At 37.5% G+C, this 15,436-nt stretch overlaps 1 protein-coding gene across 1 annotated transcript in view; it reads left to right on the top strand.

Annotated features, from left to right (window-relative positions):
- Nucleotides 1–15,436, top strand: part of Inpp4b (inositol polyphosphate-4-phosphatase type II B) — a 672,431-nt gene that overhangs the window by 548,619 nt on the left and 108,376 nt on the right. The window contains exon 13 of the mRNA XM_055609049.1: nucleotides 4,337–4,514. Coding sequence (XP_055465024.1) covers nucleotides 4,337–4,514 — 178 coding nt within the window. The remainder of the gene's footprint in view (nucleotides 1–4,336; nucleotides 4,515–15,436) is intronic.

The raw sequence follows: 15,436 nt of genomic DNA, 5'->3' as shown, positions 1-15,436 counted from the left end.
CTTGGAAAAGGTAAATAAAAAAATTACCCTGAGACTTCCTTTGGAGATTTAATTTCACCACAGGAAGAGAGACTTACTACCCTAGAACACCTGTTGTTAACTTCATTGACTCTTGTCTTCTGCCCATTCCCATGTGTTTTCCTCCTTTCCTTTAACTTCATTGACTCCTGTCTTCTGCCCATTCCCATGTGTTTTCCTCCTTTCCTTTCTTTTCTATCCTTCATCTGTTATCCACACGTTCCATTCCTCCATTGCCTAAAATAGTAGTGTGGCTGAGCAATGGGTTAAGCATTTATTGGGTAAGGTAGAGGAAAAAGAGAAACACTACAGTTAAGTCCCAGGTTAACTTGGGTTGGGAAAAGAATCTCTCTCTCTCTCTCTTTCTCTCTCTCTCTCTCTCTCTCTCTCTGTGTGTGTGTGTGTGTGTGTTTCTCTCTCTTTGTCTCTGTCTCTCTCTCTCTCTCTTGCTCACTCTTGCTCATACTTGATCTCTCTCCCTTCCTTCCTTCTTCCCTCCCTCCCTCTCCCACCCGTTCTCTCTTCTCTATCTTTCAAACCCTGAGCAAAAGTTAAAAATATTCTTTTCTTTTGTTTGTTTGTTTGTTTATTTGGTTGGTTGGTTGGTTGGTTGGTATTTGTGTGTTTGTATTTTGGTTTTCTGAGACATGGTTTCTGAATCTAACCCTGGCTGTCCTGGAACTCTCTCTGTAGATCAGGCTAACTTCAAACGCAAAAATCTACCTGCCTCTGCCTCCAGGTTGCTGGTATTAAGTGAGTGCACAAACACCACCTGGGAAATGTCCATTTCTTAAAGCACATTTTCCCAAGAGCTAAAGGTAATGTTAGAGTTTGTGTTGTTTTGTCCCAGCCCCAGTGGTAGGAGATGATGGCCACTCGCAGTAGGATATATGTACTGAGCATAGGAACAAGCGGCTGGATTCTAGGTTTATTTAAAAGGGAAGGGCAGCTTTTCTGATAAAGGCCAGGGAAGAGGAGAAGTTAGTGGTCATGTCATGAATCAAAGTGATGCTGAGCTGCTTGTTTGAGAGTGGAGAACTGCCTAGGGACTCTTTTTGACATATTGAGTTGGGTCTGCCTAAAGATGTTTTGTTTCAACTGGAGATAGGGGAAGATGTGCATTGAAGAACTCTACACATGGATGACACATTTAAACCATGAGATTAAATACTGAGGAATGTCAAATGGATCTTGAAAGCCAAAGTTCCAAACTGGTACCTGAGTCTTGCTAACACTAGAAGATGAAGAGACAAGACAGATCAGTAATAAAAGATCAAAGTACATAAAATACAGAAGATGGTATATATTCGTGTTCTCATTGTATTTAGCTTTATGTAACATCTAAGTACATACTTTAAATCACTTTTTATTCAATATAAATATAATGTGAAACCAATTTTAATTTCTACCATCCATAATTTGATTTTATATTCTATAATGTGTTCTGAGGGAATATTTTCTTCTTCTGATTTCAGCTTATTGACAGTTGACTCAGCATTTGGATTCAGCCTAAATCTCAGAACACTGTAGAATAGTTATTATTTTTCTACATAACTTAATTATAAATTTCTATTTAAGAAGCTGTAACTGTTAAAATATATGATGTGTCTACAGGGTAAGTCATTCAATAGATAGATGAAATCTATACATACTCAATAGTATTTTGTATATAATGATTTTTCTTCATGACATACTATATCATCTTAGACATGAACATTGGCCTTCACTGCAGAAAATGAATCTCTCAGCCTCACCAAAATGCCCATCATTCAAATAGAACATAATAGGAACCAATGACTGCCACATAACAGCTTCAGGGGAGGCTTGACTGAGCCACAAGAGGCAGAAACCTGGGTTATGTCCAAGGCTGTGGCTGAACAGTCTCAGGGAAAGAGGATGAGGTCCTTTAAAGGGACAACATAAAACAGCAGTGGGAAATGTTAGAAGACACAGTAATAATGGGAAGGGAACCAGAGGAACCTAGGTAGAATGTAAAGAACAACTGTAAAAGTAGCCTGATTAAAAGTACAAGGACATTCGGAGTAGCTTAAGTGAGTTTTTGACAGACTCATTGTGAAGTGTGATCCAGCTGTTACAGTGGGCTGTCAGAAGCAAGTCAAGGACAGCAAGTATCTCTAATGATGAAGCTGATCACTTATATCAACTCCTCCGAAGGATTTATTGCAACTGCAGGGCCCACTGAAGCAAAATCTCTTGGCACTGCAAATAAATTCTAAATCCTTAAGAAAATAAGGACCAAAACCCTGTCTTCATTCAGCAGTGCACGCTATGGCTGCTAACATTTGAGAGCCACTCATCGAAGCCACAAGGCCAAAAAGACATGTAGAAAACTTTCTGGGAAATATGTATGTTAGATTCATGTAGAGAATTCTAAAAGAATTTTCAGGGCACAAAATAAGAAAAAGGTAAAAGGGAAGTGGGTGATATTTACAAATAACATCAGAGTGAACTGCCAGAAAAGCAAAGAGGGAACAGATGCAGCCATCACAATGAAGGGATGGAGAAAGAGTAAGAAGTGTCAGAAGTTATGTACTGAGAAAGAAGTCATGTGAGCAGAGAAGTGGAAGAACACCTGGCCTTGGGCACTTGAGCTTTCTAAGGACTAAGCCATGGGGGAGCCTGTCAGTCCGCATAAGTCCAGGAAGCAGCTGGCAGTACCGGGAAATTAGGCCAGCAAGCAGGCCACAGTGAACCCATCACACAATGTCTTGTGTGTGTGGTGTGCAGTGAGCGCTGACCTCTCTAACCACAGCTGTGAGATGTCAAGAACTGTCCCCACTATAATGCCACGTTGCTTCCTTCAGGCAACTGCTTTCACTGCAAAGGTAATATGGAGTTGCTTTATTTCTTAAAGACCAGTGGGCTGAATCTTGTGGCATCCCTGCTCAGAAAGGCAGCTCAAGAAAACAGAATGAATCCTGGGCTGTCCACACTGTACTGCACCTCTCGGCTTGCCAGTGTTGCTTTCTTGTGCTCTCATGGGATTGGTTCAAACACACAAGGACATTGTGAGGAATATATTATATATTTGTAAAATATTATCATCTTTTTTAAAGATTTAAATAATTTCCACTGAAGAAGAAAGGAGAGAGGAAAGAAGCTTTTTAGATAGTTTTTTTTTTTTCAGTACTTTCTAAGTCTTCAAAATTGAAAATGGAATCATGGGAATTTAAACAATTTAGCTAGTAACCATAAGGAAAATATTTTATAAATAATCAAAACAGGCTTCAATGCATTTTAAAAGAAGTTTGGCTATTGGCTGTATTAAAGAATATAAGAAAGTTTGTACCAACCCTGTGAATTTAGCAATTATTCCTTCCTTTCCCTCTCCCTCTCCCCAACCCTCTTCCTTCCCCTCCCCCTGTGTCCCTCTGCCTCCCTCTGTGCCTCTCCCTTTTCCTCTTCCTCTCCCTCTCCTTGTCCTTGTCCCTCTCCTTTCTCACCTTCTCCCTCCCCCTCTCCTTCCCTCTCTCCCTCTTGTTTGCCTTCTATTCCTCTCCATCCTGGCACCTGCTCTCACAGGGTCCCCCAAAAGTTCTTTCATGCTGATGATGAAACTCAAAAATTACTAATTAATAATTTTCGATTTTTATTTTCTTAAGCTAGATTTAAGAACAAGTGTGGAAATAAAATAATATAATGGAGCTTTAGATTCCTCTCTTCTCTTTAAAATGGGATGGCCTTTCTGACCACTTGGAGGAATTGATTTTATTTTCTCTTCATTTTTGAGTTCATAGAGTTTGTTACCCTCTTGTGCTTGTCACTGTCATAGATAAAAGTGTGTTGAACACTTGCTTCCTACCATTGTTGTAGTCTCTGCATGTGAGAGTCTCTGAATTTAACCATATCATAGATTTGCTTACATAATTTATCCTCTTTTCTCCTGAGAATGAAGAAGCTGCTGAAGGATTTCACAGCCTAGTGAGCTACAAGCCAGGGTTTACACTGCAATTGAGTTGATTATAAGGGTTGAGGGCCCATGTTCTACTATTTGGCCTAGTATTCTTTAGTGACTCATGTTAACAGTCATTTTAATACCAATTCTTAGCATATGTGGTCATATGCAAGCTTTCATTTGGTTGATCATGGGATGGATTCACACTCTCTGGCCTTAATCTCTTAAGCTCTTACTCTCTGGGATTTTACAAATCTCAGGGCATTGTAAGACTCTCTTCTGTTTTCATTTGTTAAGTGAGACTCATGAAATTTGAGTTTGTTTTTCCTCTGGTCTTAGAGTTTTCAGAGCTGTGAATGCTTTCTGCGCTTTGTGTAACTCGCTCCATCCTTGTCTTTGCAGCACTGGCTACCAGTTTATTTACTATTCACCTGAAAACACTGCGAAGGCAAAGGAGGTTCTCAGCAGCATCGATCAACTGCAGCCTCTCATAGCAACCCACGCAGACCTGCTGCTAACCTCTGCCAGCCAGCATTCTCCAGACAGCTTGAAGAGTTCTTTAAAGCTGCTTTCAGAAAAAGTAAGATTCAAATCTTCACTCCAGTGGGAAAAGTAAAATCCCCCAATCCCCAAAGGTGTTGCCTTCTGCATACATCACCTTTCATGGCATCTGAAAATGTAAAAGAGACTAGGTTAAAAGTAAGCTTCAAAGCATCACCACAGGCTCAACATGAATTGGCTTTATTCTCTTTGTGTGTTTCCTATGCATGATTTCTTTCTTTGGTAGGAAATGAAATCTGTTGTTGCCTGGTATATAGTTCCTACTTGCTTTTTTTTTTTTTTTTTTTTTTTCCTTCTTTTAGTTTATGGTCTGAGTAAGTGAAGTGAACTAGATTTCAAAGTTATTTTCCCTGATAGGCATATGATTTATATATATATATGTAGCCTTACATTTGAATGGTGATATTATTTGATTTGAAGCAGACCCCTAATGTGGATTCCATCTGTGGAATGAAACAGTCCCTCCATCTCCCTTTGTCTTCTACAATACTACCAAACAGTAAAAGATTATCAACATTACAAAAAGTATTAATGCTTAAAACATGGTAGAACCTAAACTTTGGTTGTCCAAAAACGACTCCATATCTACAGTAAGATCAAATGGTCAGGCCTGGGGCATATGCAGTAGTAGGATAATTGGGTCTACTATAAGAGATAGAACCAAGGCCAGAAGAGACCAATTTGAGTAAGATTTTAAATGTAAACTAATTATCCTGGAATTTAATACTACTTAGCTCTCCTGTCACCTATACATCTACATTTTTTGTACTCTCTTATAAAGGCATTTTTAACAAACATATAGTGAAGAACCTGACCAATAAAAGCACTTATAATAATTCTAAAACAAATCGGCACTGTGGTTCTTTGCCTCTCCAGTGTCTGTGGGTTTTATTCATCTATGTCCATTGCTGGCAATAATGCTGTTCTTAAAATTTTACCTTAAAGTATACATTTCTATATCTTTTCTTATAAGAGAAAGCTACAATCCACATTTATTGAAAATAGTCAATTTCTGTTCAGAAGGTCAAATGACTTACCTAATAAATTTAAAAGAGAAAGAACCTAGCCCATGCTTTCTGGTTTAAATCAGGTGGCTCTTCATGCTACAACCTCTTACAAAGGAGGGAAATGATGGCTAAATTTTACCAGTAACTATTTTGTGTCAAGGAAGAATCTCCAGTACCCATGCTATTTTATTGTGGGGAACATGTTACCTTCATTTTACAAAAGAACAGTCTAAAATCTAATAAACTAAAAAGCCACAAAGTTGTAAGTTTGAGTCATTCCTAGGAATCAAAAAGAGCACATGTGATCTATCGATCCAGGCCAGCTTACTTTATGTAAAATAAGTGTTTTACATATTTTCTTATTTAATGTTTTTGAATTATTTTTAACTTGGCAAACTCCTTTAAGACTGTGTGGCTCAGAAGAAAACCCTAAGGATATAAGGATGGCTATATACAATAAAAAAAAAAAAAAAAAAAAAAAGTAATCTCCTTTGGATTCATCTCTCTTTGGGGTGGATGATCGGAGGAGCTGTGTTTTTTGTTTGTTTGGTTGGTTGGTTGGTTTTTTTTCCTGAGTTTACCTAACCAAAAAAGTTTAGCAACAGCACATCTGTGGAGTGGTGTTTATGTTCCTCCAGAGCACTTGGCAGTGTGTGCCATTTCACACAGCCCTTGTTGCTCCCGCAGGGATGAGGGAGGGTATTATCTTTGTCTTTAATCCGTGAGTGCCCCAAATTTTCTCACGTTTTCTGTTGAGTAGACAGGATTTGTTCACTGATAAATCTCTTCATCTTAGAAACTAGGAGGTTTTTTTTTTTTTAAGTTAAGTTTGTAAGCCACATATTCTTTTAAGGCTCCATTCCTAGAATTTCAAAGAGTTGCATAAATTAACAGTTCTGCATGATCTTTGAAAAGAGTCAGTATTGGTCCTTGAGTTCAGCATGAAGAAAAGTTGTGTTATCATAAATTTCCATATAATTTAATATTATGCTGGCATGCATCATGTTTCAGAGTTTCTTACAATTCTGTGCATTAGAGAATAAAAGTTACCTCATGAATAGTACTCTTTTGTTTATTTGTTTGTTTGTTTGTTTGTTTTCTATTGACACTTTTTTTTATGACAAGTTTCAGGGTATCCTGAAACTCACCCTGTATACCAGGCTGGTCTCAAATTCAGAGATCTTTCTACCTCTGCCTCCTGAGTTCTGGGATTAAAGACATGTACCGCCACACCTGGCAATGGTATCCACTTTTTAAATTGATGTAAGGCATACATATGAGTTTACTCTTCAAAGGTCACTAGGGTAGAGCAAATTATCATCTTCATAATTTCATAGGTATAATTTTTTGGTGCTTTGGGGGCAAGAACAGTTAAAATTTATCCATTTTCCATGAATCTTAATATAGCAAAGCTGTATCTATGTTCATCATGTAACTCTGGGCACAAGACCTGAGCACCATAAATGTGTGCACTTTTGTAGCCTCTGATTGACACGCCACTGCTTCATTGTTCTAAGCTGGCACACTGAGGGTGATTTCTTCATGTTGCTGCTTCTAGACACTCATGTCACAGAATGTTTAGAAAATAGTAACATCTGTCTTTAGTCATGGCTTGCCTGTGTGCGCAGCACTGAGCACCGGCACACAGTAGGGCAGGCGAAGAACTGCACAGAGTGATGTGGAAGGAAATGTTTGCATCTAGAACCGAGGTAATGTTTCTTTTGGGTAAGCATTGACATGACTGAGAGTCAGTCAGGAAAGCTGGAGCAAGAAGGAAACTGAAGTGACTGCAGGGCATATTCAGAGGAAGGAGTTGATGTTTGTTGATCCAAAAGTAGTTCATGTCATCTCTGCTGACACTAAAAATGATGATGTGAGCCTGTGCAAGAACAAGCATGCAATTCAAGCATGCACAAACACACACGCACACCACACACACGAAATATGAAAAAAAAAAAAAACAAAACTGAACTCACACTATTTTTTGTCCCTGTGCCTGATGCAGGTGGCACAGAGTAAAATATCAATAAGGAAATGTCTGTTCCTCGTAAGAGATTCTAGAGCCTTGATGATAACTGTATTAGTGGTGGTGATGCCAGAGAAGAGTGGCATTAGCCTCAGGGTCAATTAAAGGCTCCATTACAGTGACACACTCAACTTCAACAACTATGAGGCAGCTACTATCGTTCCCAACATTTACTGTTGATAACCCCATCAAGTATTGTTTGTGTTCTCATTGTAAACTGGGGCACAGAATTGTTAACCAATTGTTAGTGCTCACACAAGTTGTGTCCCCGTCCAAGCTTCTTTGAGCTCATAACAGTCTACATTGTCTTTGAAGATGCACATGATCGAGTAGAGTAAGAAATATGTGTGGTGGGGAGCATAAGGGAGAAGTCACAATCATGAATGATTACTATGTATTCTTGTCCTAGAGTACAAACATTCGGCTAAATTACATTATAATTTAAAATCTCTTACATATCCCTTTGTGGTATGGGGGATTAAACCCAGGGTTTCACATGTGCCAGTCAAAAACACTGAGCTATATTTGTAGTCCTCATCTTAGTCTATCTTCTAATGGATAGTTGTTCTTGGTGGTAACTTACTAGTTCTTAAAAATGTTAAAGATCCATTTTAATCACAAGCTATTCTAATGCACAACAAACTCTGAATCTGGCTGAATTATTCTATCAAAAAGGCACACTTTTTATATAAAAGTCAAAATTTTAACAAGTGATATGAAGATATAACTTATCAGAATAAGTTGAAAATATAATTTTCTTTTCCTTCAAATACAAATAAGTTTACTGATGAACAGAATTTGAGAAAATATGTAGTGTAAATACATTCAAACAAAAAAGTAGGGAGAATATAGATAACATATAGATATCCATCCCATAAGATGAGAAATATGAGTAACATTAGCGTTCAAATGTCCACCTCTCCCTCCATTCCATAGTTGTCCTGTTCAGTCATTGTTGTCCTGTTCAGCAAATGGCACCACTGAGCACTTAATTGCCCATGATACTGTACTTGATGCTGTAAGATAAAGTCTATATAGACATGGCTGTTAACCTTTATAACCTCAGATCTTCAAAGAATGGGGGCATTTCATAATACTGCAATATCTAAGTAGTTAAAATGGAAATCTTGGAGGCTAAGCTCACAGTATACAGAAGAAATTCTAGTCCTAGCTTCTTTTCAACCACAAAGTACTATCCTATCATGTTCAAAGAAGAATGAAAATTCTTTCTTTCTGAAACTCAAGAATTCTTAAATTCCTTTCTGTAAGGGCAGCACTGGCAGCCAGTCTTTTAGAAGTTAGAGTGATGTGTGGTATTGAGGAGAATATTATGTTGGCAATTTAGCTACTAATAGGAAATTTTTTATTGTTCATTCACTTCAACCATCTGTAGGTCTGTCTCTTGAAAAGCTGAAAAGATCATGGAAAGGAGAATGCTAGTTTGTCTGCTAATGTTTGTTAAAAGTGTATGTACATAGAAGGCAAAATAGAATTTCAGAATTACTTCCTCAAATCCAGTTGAACTTCAAGGATTGAATTTCTGTTTCTGCTTTCCATAATCTCTGTCATCTCTGTCCATAATCTCTGTCAAATTGTGAATATTAAATTAGTGAAATAACATACAATGAGAACTTGTATTTTGGTAACTGGGGAATAGGAAAAAGGAAGACAACAATGTCAAAGATAATGTTAAGCATTTGACAAGTGTCAAGAGGGACTGCACGTGATGCAGATGTGTGCATCATGCTTCTCCACAGAGATGCTCGAGCTTTCAAACGTAGACATCAGGGGACTCGTGTGCATGCCCAGCTTACTCCCTAAGGCTGTTCTCAGGCTAAACTACAGGAGAGGAAATCTGAACTCTATCTATTTCTCAATGAAAAGGCAGGAACTAGACTTTGGAAATACCAAGTTATCTAGATTCACAGTACAGTATTCACAGTACAGTTTAAGGAAGATGGGACTTAACATAGAAGGAACACTGGAGCTCTGTGGGTCTGTTTAAATCTTCACTTGACTGACCCATGAATGTTTATGAATAAACTACAAAGAGGAAAAGAAATACCAGACATTAGTCAATAGAACTATTTCTGTTCCCAAACAGTGCTATGGATATTTTATCTTTATATCAGCACAAGAAAAAAGATTTGCTAGGTATTTTCTGAGTAGAGTCCTCAAAAAATTTGGGTCTGACAATGGAGCTAAAAGAAAGCTTGATTATGAATTGTGGTTAATCCCCATAAATAAGGTTTTAAAACAAGGCTCTATACTCCTAAAGAAGCTAGACAGCAAGGAAGACCCTAGAGAAGATTCTCAGTTCTTATTCAGAAGGACAAATGTGATAGACATCAGAAGCAGGAGAAGACAGGGAATAGGATAGGAGCCTACCACAGAGAGCCTCTGAAAGACTCCACCAATTGAGGTATCAAAGCAGAGGCTGAGACTCAAGAGCCAAACCTTGGGCAGAATGCATGGAAATTTATGAAAGAAGGGAGAGATAGGAGGGGACAGGAGTTCCTAAAGGAGACAAACTGAGCCCTGGAGGCCCTGAAGAGAATGACACTCCAACCAAAAACAATGCATGGAGAGGACCTAAAACCCAGGCCCAGATGTAGCCCATACACTCAGTCTCCAAGTGGGTTCCCTAGTAAGGGGAGCAAGGGCTTTCTCTGGCATGAACTCAGTAACAAGTTTTTAATCACCTGCCCCTGGGGGGTGTAGCCTTGCAGGCCACATAGGAAGACAATGCAACCAGTCCTGATGAGACCTGATAGGCTAAGCTCAAATAGAAGGAGAGGAGGACCTCCCCTATCAGTGGACTAAGGGAGGAGCATAGGGGGAAGAAGAGGAAGGTAGAGTAGGATTGGGAGGGGAGAAGGCCACAGCCAGGATACAAATTTAATAAATTGTAATAAATTATAATAAAAAGTTAATGCAAGCAAAAAATAAAATAAAACAAAGCTCAGGAGGGTGCCACTTATTTTAACTAACCTAAATTTACATCAGAACAAAAGAGTCTTTAAAATTGTGCAATAACAATTGAGTGATTGAAAATATAAAATAAAAATGTAAGCCAGTCAATAAACAAATACCTACCTTATGTTGAAAACTTGCTGGAGAGACAGTTCAGTGGCTGTGGGTCTGACTGCTCTTCCAGAGGACCTGGTTTTGACTTCTAGCACTGACATGGAACCTCACCTGTCTGTAACTCCTTCCAGGACATCCTATCTCCTCTTCTGGCTCCATGAGTAAATGACACACAGAATACTTTATTAAAATTACATTTTCTTCTATACTTAATAATCTTTATTAATTATTTGAAAATCTTATTAAACATATCTTGACCATATCCAGACTCCAAAAGAAAAAAATTGAAAGAATAGATTAATTATGAAAATACTTTTTGGATATATTATTGCAAATATGCAAAAAGGAAAATTAAAAGGTAATGACAAAAATATAAATTTTTCCTGATTGGTAAGACATTATTCAGAAAGTAACAGGTGGGCTCTGCAAAGATGTCTTAGCAGTTAAGAACACTTGCTGCTCTTCCAGAAAACCTGAGTTTCCAGCAAGCCATGTTCCAAAACTCCAGACTCAAGCTATCTGACACCTTCCTCTGGCCTTAGTGAAACTACATTCACATGCACAAACTTATGCCAGCCAGACACACACACACCACACACACACCATACACACACACACACACACACACACACACACACACACACACACACGTAAAATATTACAGAAATACAAGTAAAAACAGGATGATCAGATGGCTCAAAGAATTAAGACACTTGTGGCCAGACCTCTATCCTAAGTTCAAGTTCCAAGACCCACATACTGGTAGAAAAGAAGTGACTCTTGCAAATTGTTCTCTGTCCTACAAAATAAACATTTAATTAAAAACAAAACAAAATAACTCAGAAAAAGTAAGTCATGAACTTGGAAAAATATATTGAAAATGCATGTCTCCTAACGGTCCTGCATTAGAATATATAAAGTGTTCGTGCAACTTAATAAGACAAGCAGCCCAATTAATAATGGGAAAGAAGATTAAAAAGACACCCCACCACAAAATATATAAGTACATGTAAAGTTTCTCAGCATCATCTTTTCCACAGAGGGATGCAAATGAGAGTCCGCTAAACATCCACTGAAATAGGAAATGCAAACAAGATTCCACAGCCACCTAAAGAAGCAGCTAGCAGAATGTTGTACATGTGGATGAAGAAACAGAGAACTAAAATTCTCCTTCATACAGCACTGATATCTAGGCACCTAACTAATACCCAGTTATTTGCCCAATATTTTATCCCGTGGCCTGGAGGGATGTCTCAGTAGGCAAAGGACTTGTTGTGCAAGTGTGAAGACCTAGGTCTCTATTTCCAGAACTCATGAGAAGTAGGGTATGGAGGCAAAGAAATTCCAGTACTCCTAACCTCCAGTGAGTGAGGTTAAAAAGTGGGATGGAGACTCTTTTGAATTTCACAGATCAGGTAACCTGATTAACACAGTGCAAACAACAAAAGGAAGAGCCACTCTTACAATAAGTGGACGAAGACCAAGACCCCAGATTGTCCTCTGATGTCTGTACCTGTGCCATGGCACGGGCACACCCACACCCACACTCACACTCAGAGAGAGACATTTAAAATAATAGTAAGTAAACTCTTCAGGCACAAAGAAAGCCAAGTTAAGAATCCCTGCTTTGTGCAGCTCATTCTCTAGCAATAGACAGACTGTGTGGTAGGGTATATTCACATTACTGGTCAGGATGTATTGAGCATCACATTTTGAAAGTCATGCTTTTGGAAGACCTTGTCAAACATGGCAATTTTGACCCATCATTCGGTGCTAAGACTCGGGAGTTTATATTTTAATAGTTGTGTCTTTTAGCTAACATCCTGGAAAGAGAGAGAGAAAGAGACACAGAGAATATTTGAAAAGTCAATCACCCCATAAAGGCAACTGTTAGGAGTGTTTACTGGACTGCATAAAGAAGACTTACTGAGGATGTAAAGGAAAGGTCCTGCTGGGAGGGTTTAGCTAGAAGAAGCTCCCACATAAAGAGGTCAGGGAAAAATACTCCAGGAATTTGCATTCTGGGTTGCTGCAGAGCAATGACATCATCCTGAGGAATATCTCTGAACACAACTGCAAGGAACAAAGCAAATCCAAAATCCTGCTTTGAGTTCATGTTGAAACTCTTAAAACTAAAACACCTGAAGTTGCCAAAAATCGTTTAGAATGGGCATGAAGATGGGTTTCAGAGACTTAGCGTAATGATGATAATTGAGACTATGGGGGAATTTCCTATCACCAAGAGAGAAAGAAAATCCTTTTTAGAAAGTGATTTAAGGTTCCTGGTTTCCTGATAAAACAGGGTCAGATGAAAGGGGAGGAGGTCCTCCCCAATCAGTGGACTTGGAAAGGGGCAGGGAGGAGATGAGGAAGGGAGGGAGGGTTTGGGAGGGAATGAGGGAAGGGGATACAGTTGGGATACAGAGTTAATAAATTGTAACTAATAATAAAAATAAATAAATAAATAAAAAAGGTTCCTGGTTTCACTTTCAATGTCCAGAATGACCATGGAGTGGTGAAGAACAAAAGAAAAGCATATAATAAATTCAGTCAAAAAGGAGGAATATAAATAGAAGAGAGAACTTTACACTTTGTAGTGAATCAAAACTTTTACAGGTAGTAAGTGCCATTTTATATAAACTGAGAAAATGGTTACATGGCTTATTCAAGGTCAAACACATGATACATCAATGTCCAGAGTGTCAATAACCTCCTGGATGCTCAGAAAAATTTCTCTAAAGGAATTTTGAAAAAAAAATCAGTATACTAACAGTGGAATATAAACATTTTCTTACTGAAATAAATAATGCATATCGAATATAAAGTAATTAGAGTTTTTCTTGCTGTATCTGTAACTTTTAAATTAGTGGTCACATACTCATGCCACCATTTACTTCTTTATTACAGGCACAATTTGGCCAGCATTGCCTTGAATTTGATTTTAACGAGAATGAAGATTTGAAAAGAATAGGTTTTGCTGAATTTGTTGCATTGTCCAGTAGAAAGGGGTAGTCTTAAATGAACAGGTCCTAGCCACTTTTCCATCATTAATATTCAGAGACTTAGAAAATTTACTTCGGGTATTCCCAAGTGAAGTAATTTTTAGTGGTTTTAAACCTTAAGATAATTCTGTGTCTACCTTGAAGAATGGTAGCATGGAAATATGAATTTCAAAAATGCCATAAGGGTAAAATATTTCACTTTTAAAGTACCATTTTTCTTTTATTTTTAAAACTTCTGAAGCACATAAATAGCTTATCTTTAGGTTCAGAGTTTATTCTTTTATTGTTCACTGTATTATTAAACCAATGTTTTGAATGAATTATTTGACTTATCTTTGTTTACTACATTTAGACAGTTTTATCTTTTTCTATTTTTTCATTTAATGTAAAGTAAGCTGAGTTAAAAAAATGTTTCAAGGAGTGTCAATAAGTAACTCAGAAAAAAGATCAAAACATTCCCATGAATTTAACTTCCCTAGTAAAATTCCCATCCAGTTGCAAGAATAGCAGTATGCAAATGGGTTGAAATTAAGTGACATAATCATTTCCAGAAACTGCTATTTTCATTATAACCATCTAACCTCTACTCATCATGTTTAATGAGAGCTTATCAAGAGAACTATGGCATTCCCCCAAGTCACATGGATCTTGCAAATGGAGTATTTAGATACTTTTTGATCAAATGTGACTCTTCATGTGCAAATTTCAAAAGGTCCAGAGTGCTTCCAATGATCCAGATAAATTTTTTTTTCCATAGAAAAAGAAAGGCAAAGCTCATCCTTTAGGGGTTTTGTTTAAGAGTTTACTACCTTGTATTTAGCTCTCTGAAGGCAGGTCTGGTTACAAAAAAGAGAGTTTGCAAGACACTATTGCATTATCTTCCAAGTGAGATTTAAATAAATTGAGAGACTGTGTGTGCATGTTTAGGAAAATAGGTGATCCCAAGTAATGTAGAAATTCCAGCTGGTGTGAATAGCTATGCCTCTACAGTGTAATTGTGTAAGTACTGCAGAAATTGGAGCTATAGTAGCAGGGATGCAGAGAAGCTGGGCTAAGAATGTGTTGAAACAAAACAAATTTTAAAAGTTTGATTAACCTTAATGAAAGTAAATTCACATTTTTAATAATTACTGTGACATTGGTGGGTATATCCAAGCTATTAGAAAATACATCAATAGCATGCTTATCCATGTCTTTTTAATCCACGCTGACTGGATAGAGTACCATATAGCTAATTTCTTCATTATTATTTGTTCTGCATCTTCCGTTGTCATTTTAACAATTACTCCATGAGCTTATCCATTGTAAGCTAACTGATTCTCCATAATTATTCTAAAGTATTTTCCAATTGTTAATATTTTATATCCAATTTTTTCAAACTTATTGTTCCTTACAAGCTTACTAATACATTTAATCAATGTTGAAAATAGTCAATAAACTCTCATCAATAATAACTTAGTGGACAGTTTGTAGTAGGAAAATTTAGTTGTGAGACATGTAAATGTTCAGATTGTGTGGGGATTCAGACTGCAGAAAGAAGGGCACAGACATCTACAGTGCTTGCAAGTGGTGGTTGGAGTGGAATAAGGAAGGACTACTGAGCTTGATTGACAACTTATAACCTGCTTTATTTGCAATGACAAACACTCTTTCTTTCTCACTTTATGTATATATATATATATAATTTCTTCATTCCTACTTTCCTTCCTTCCTTCCTCCATATATTTCTGTCTTTCTTCTTTTTCCTTTTTTCCTTCCTACCATATTCTTTCTCTTTCTTTCTTTCTTTCTTTCTTTCTTTCTTTCTTTCTTTCTTTCT

Source organism: Psammomys obesus, unplaced genomic scaffold (genome assembly GCF_907164565.1).
Source record: "Psammomys obesus unplaced genomic scaffold, mPsaObe1.curated_primary_1811, whole genome shotgun sequence".
Taxonomy (NCBI): Eukaryota; Metazoa; Chordata; class Mammalia; order Rodentia; family Muridae; genus Psammomys; species Psammomys obesus.
Note: the sequence above shows the minus strand (reverse complement) of the source record. Positions and strands in the feature narration are given on the sequence as shown.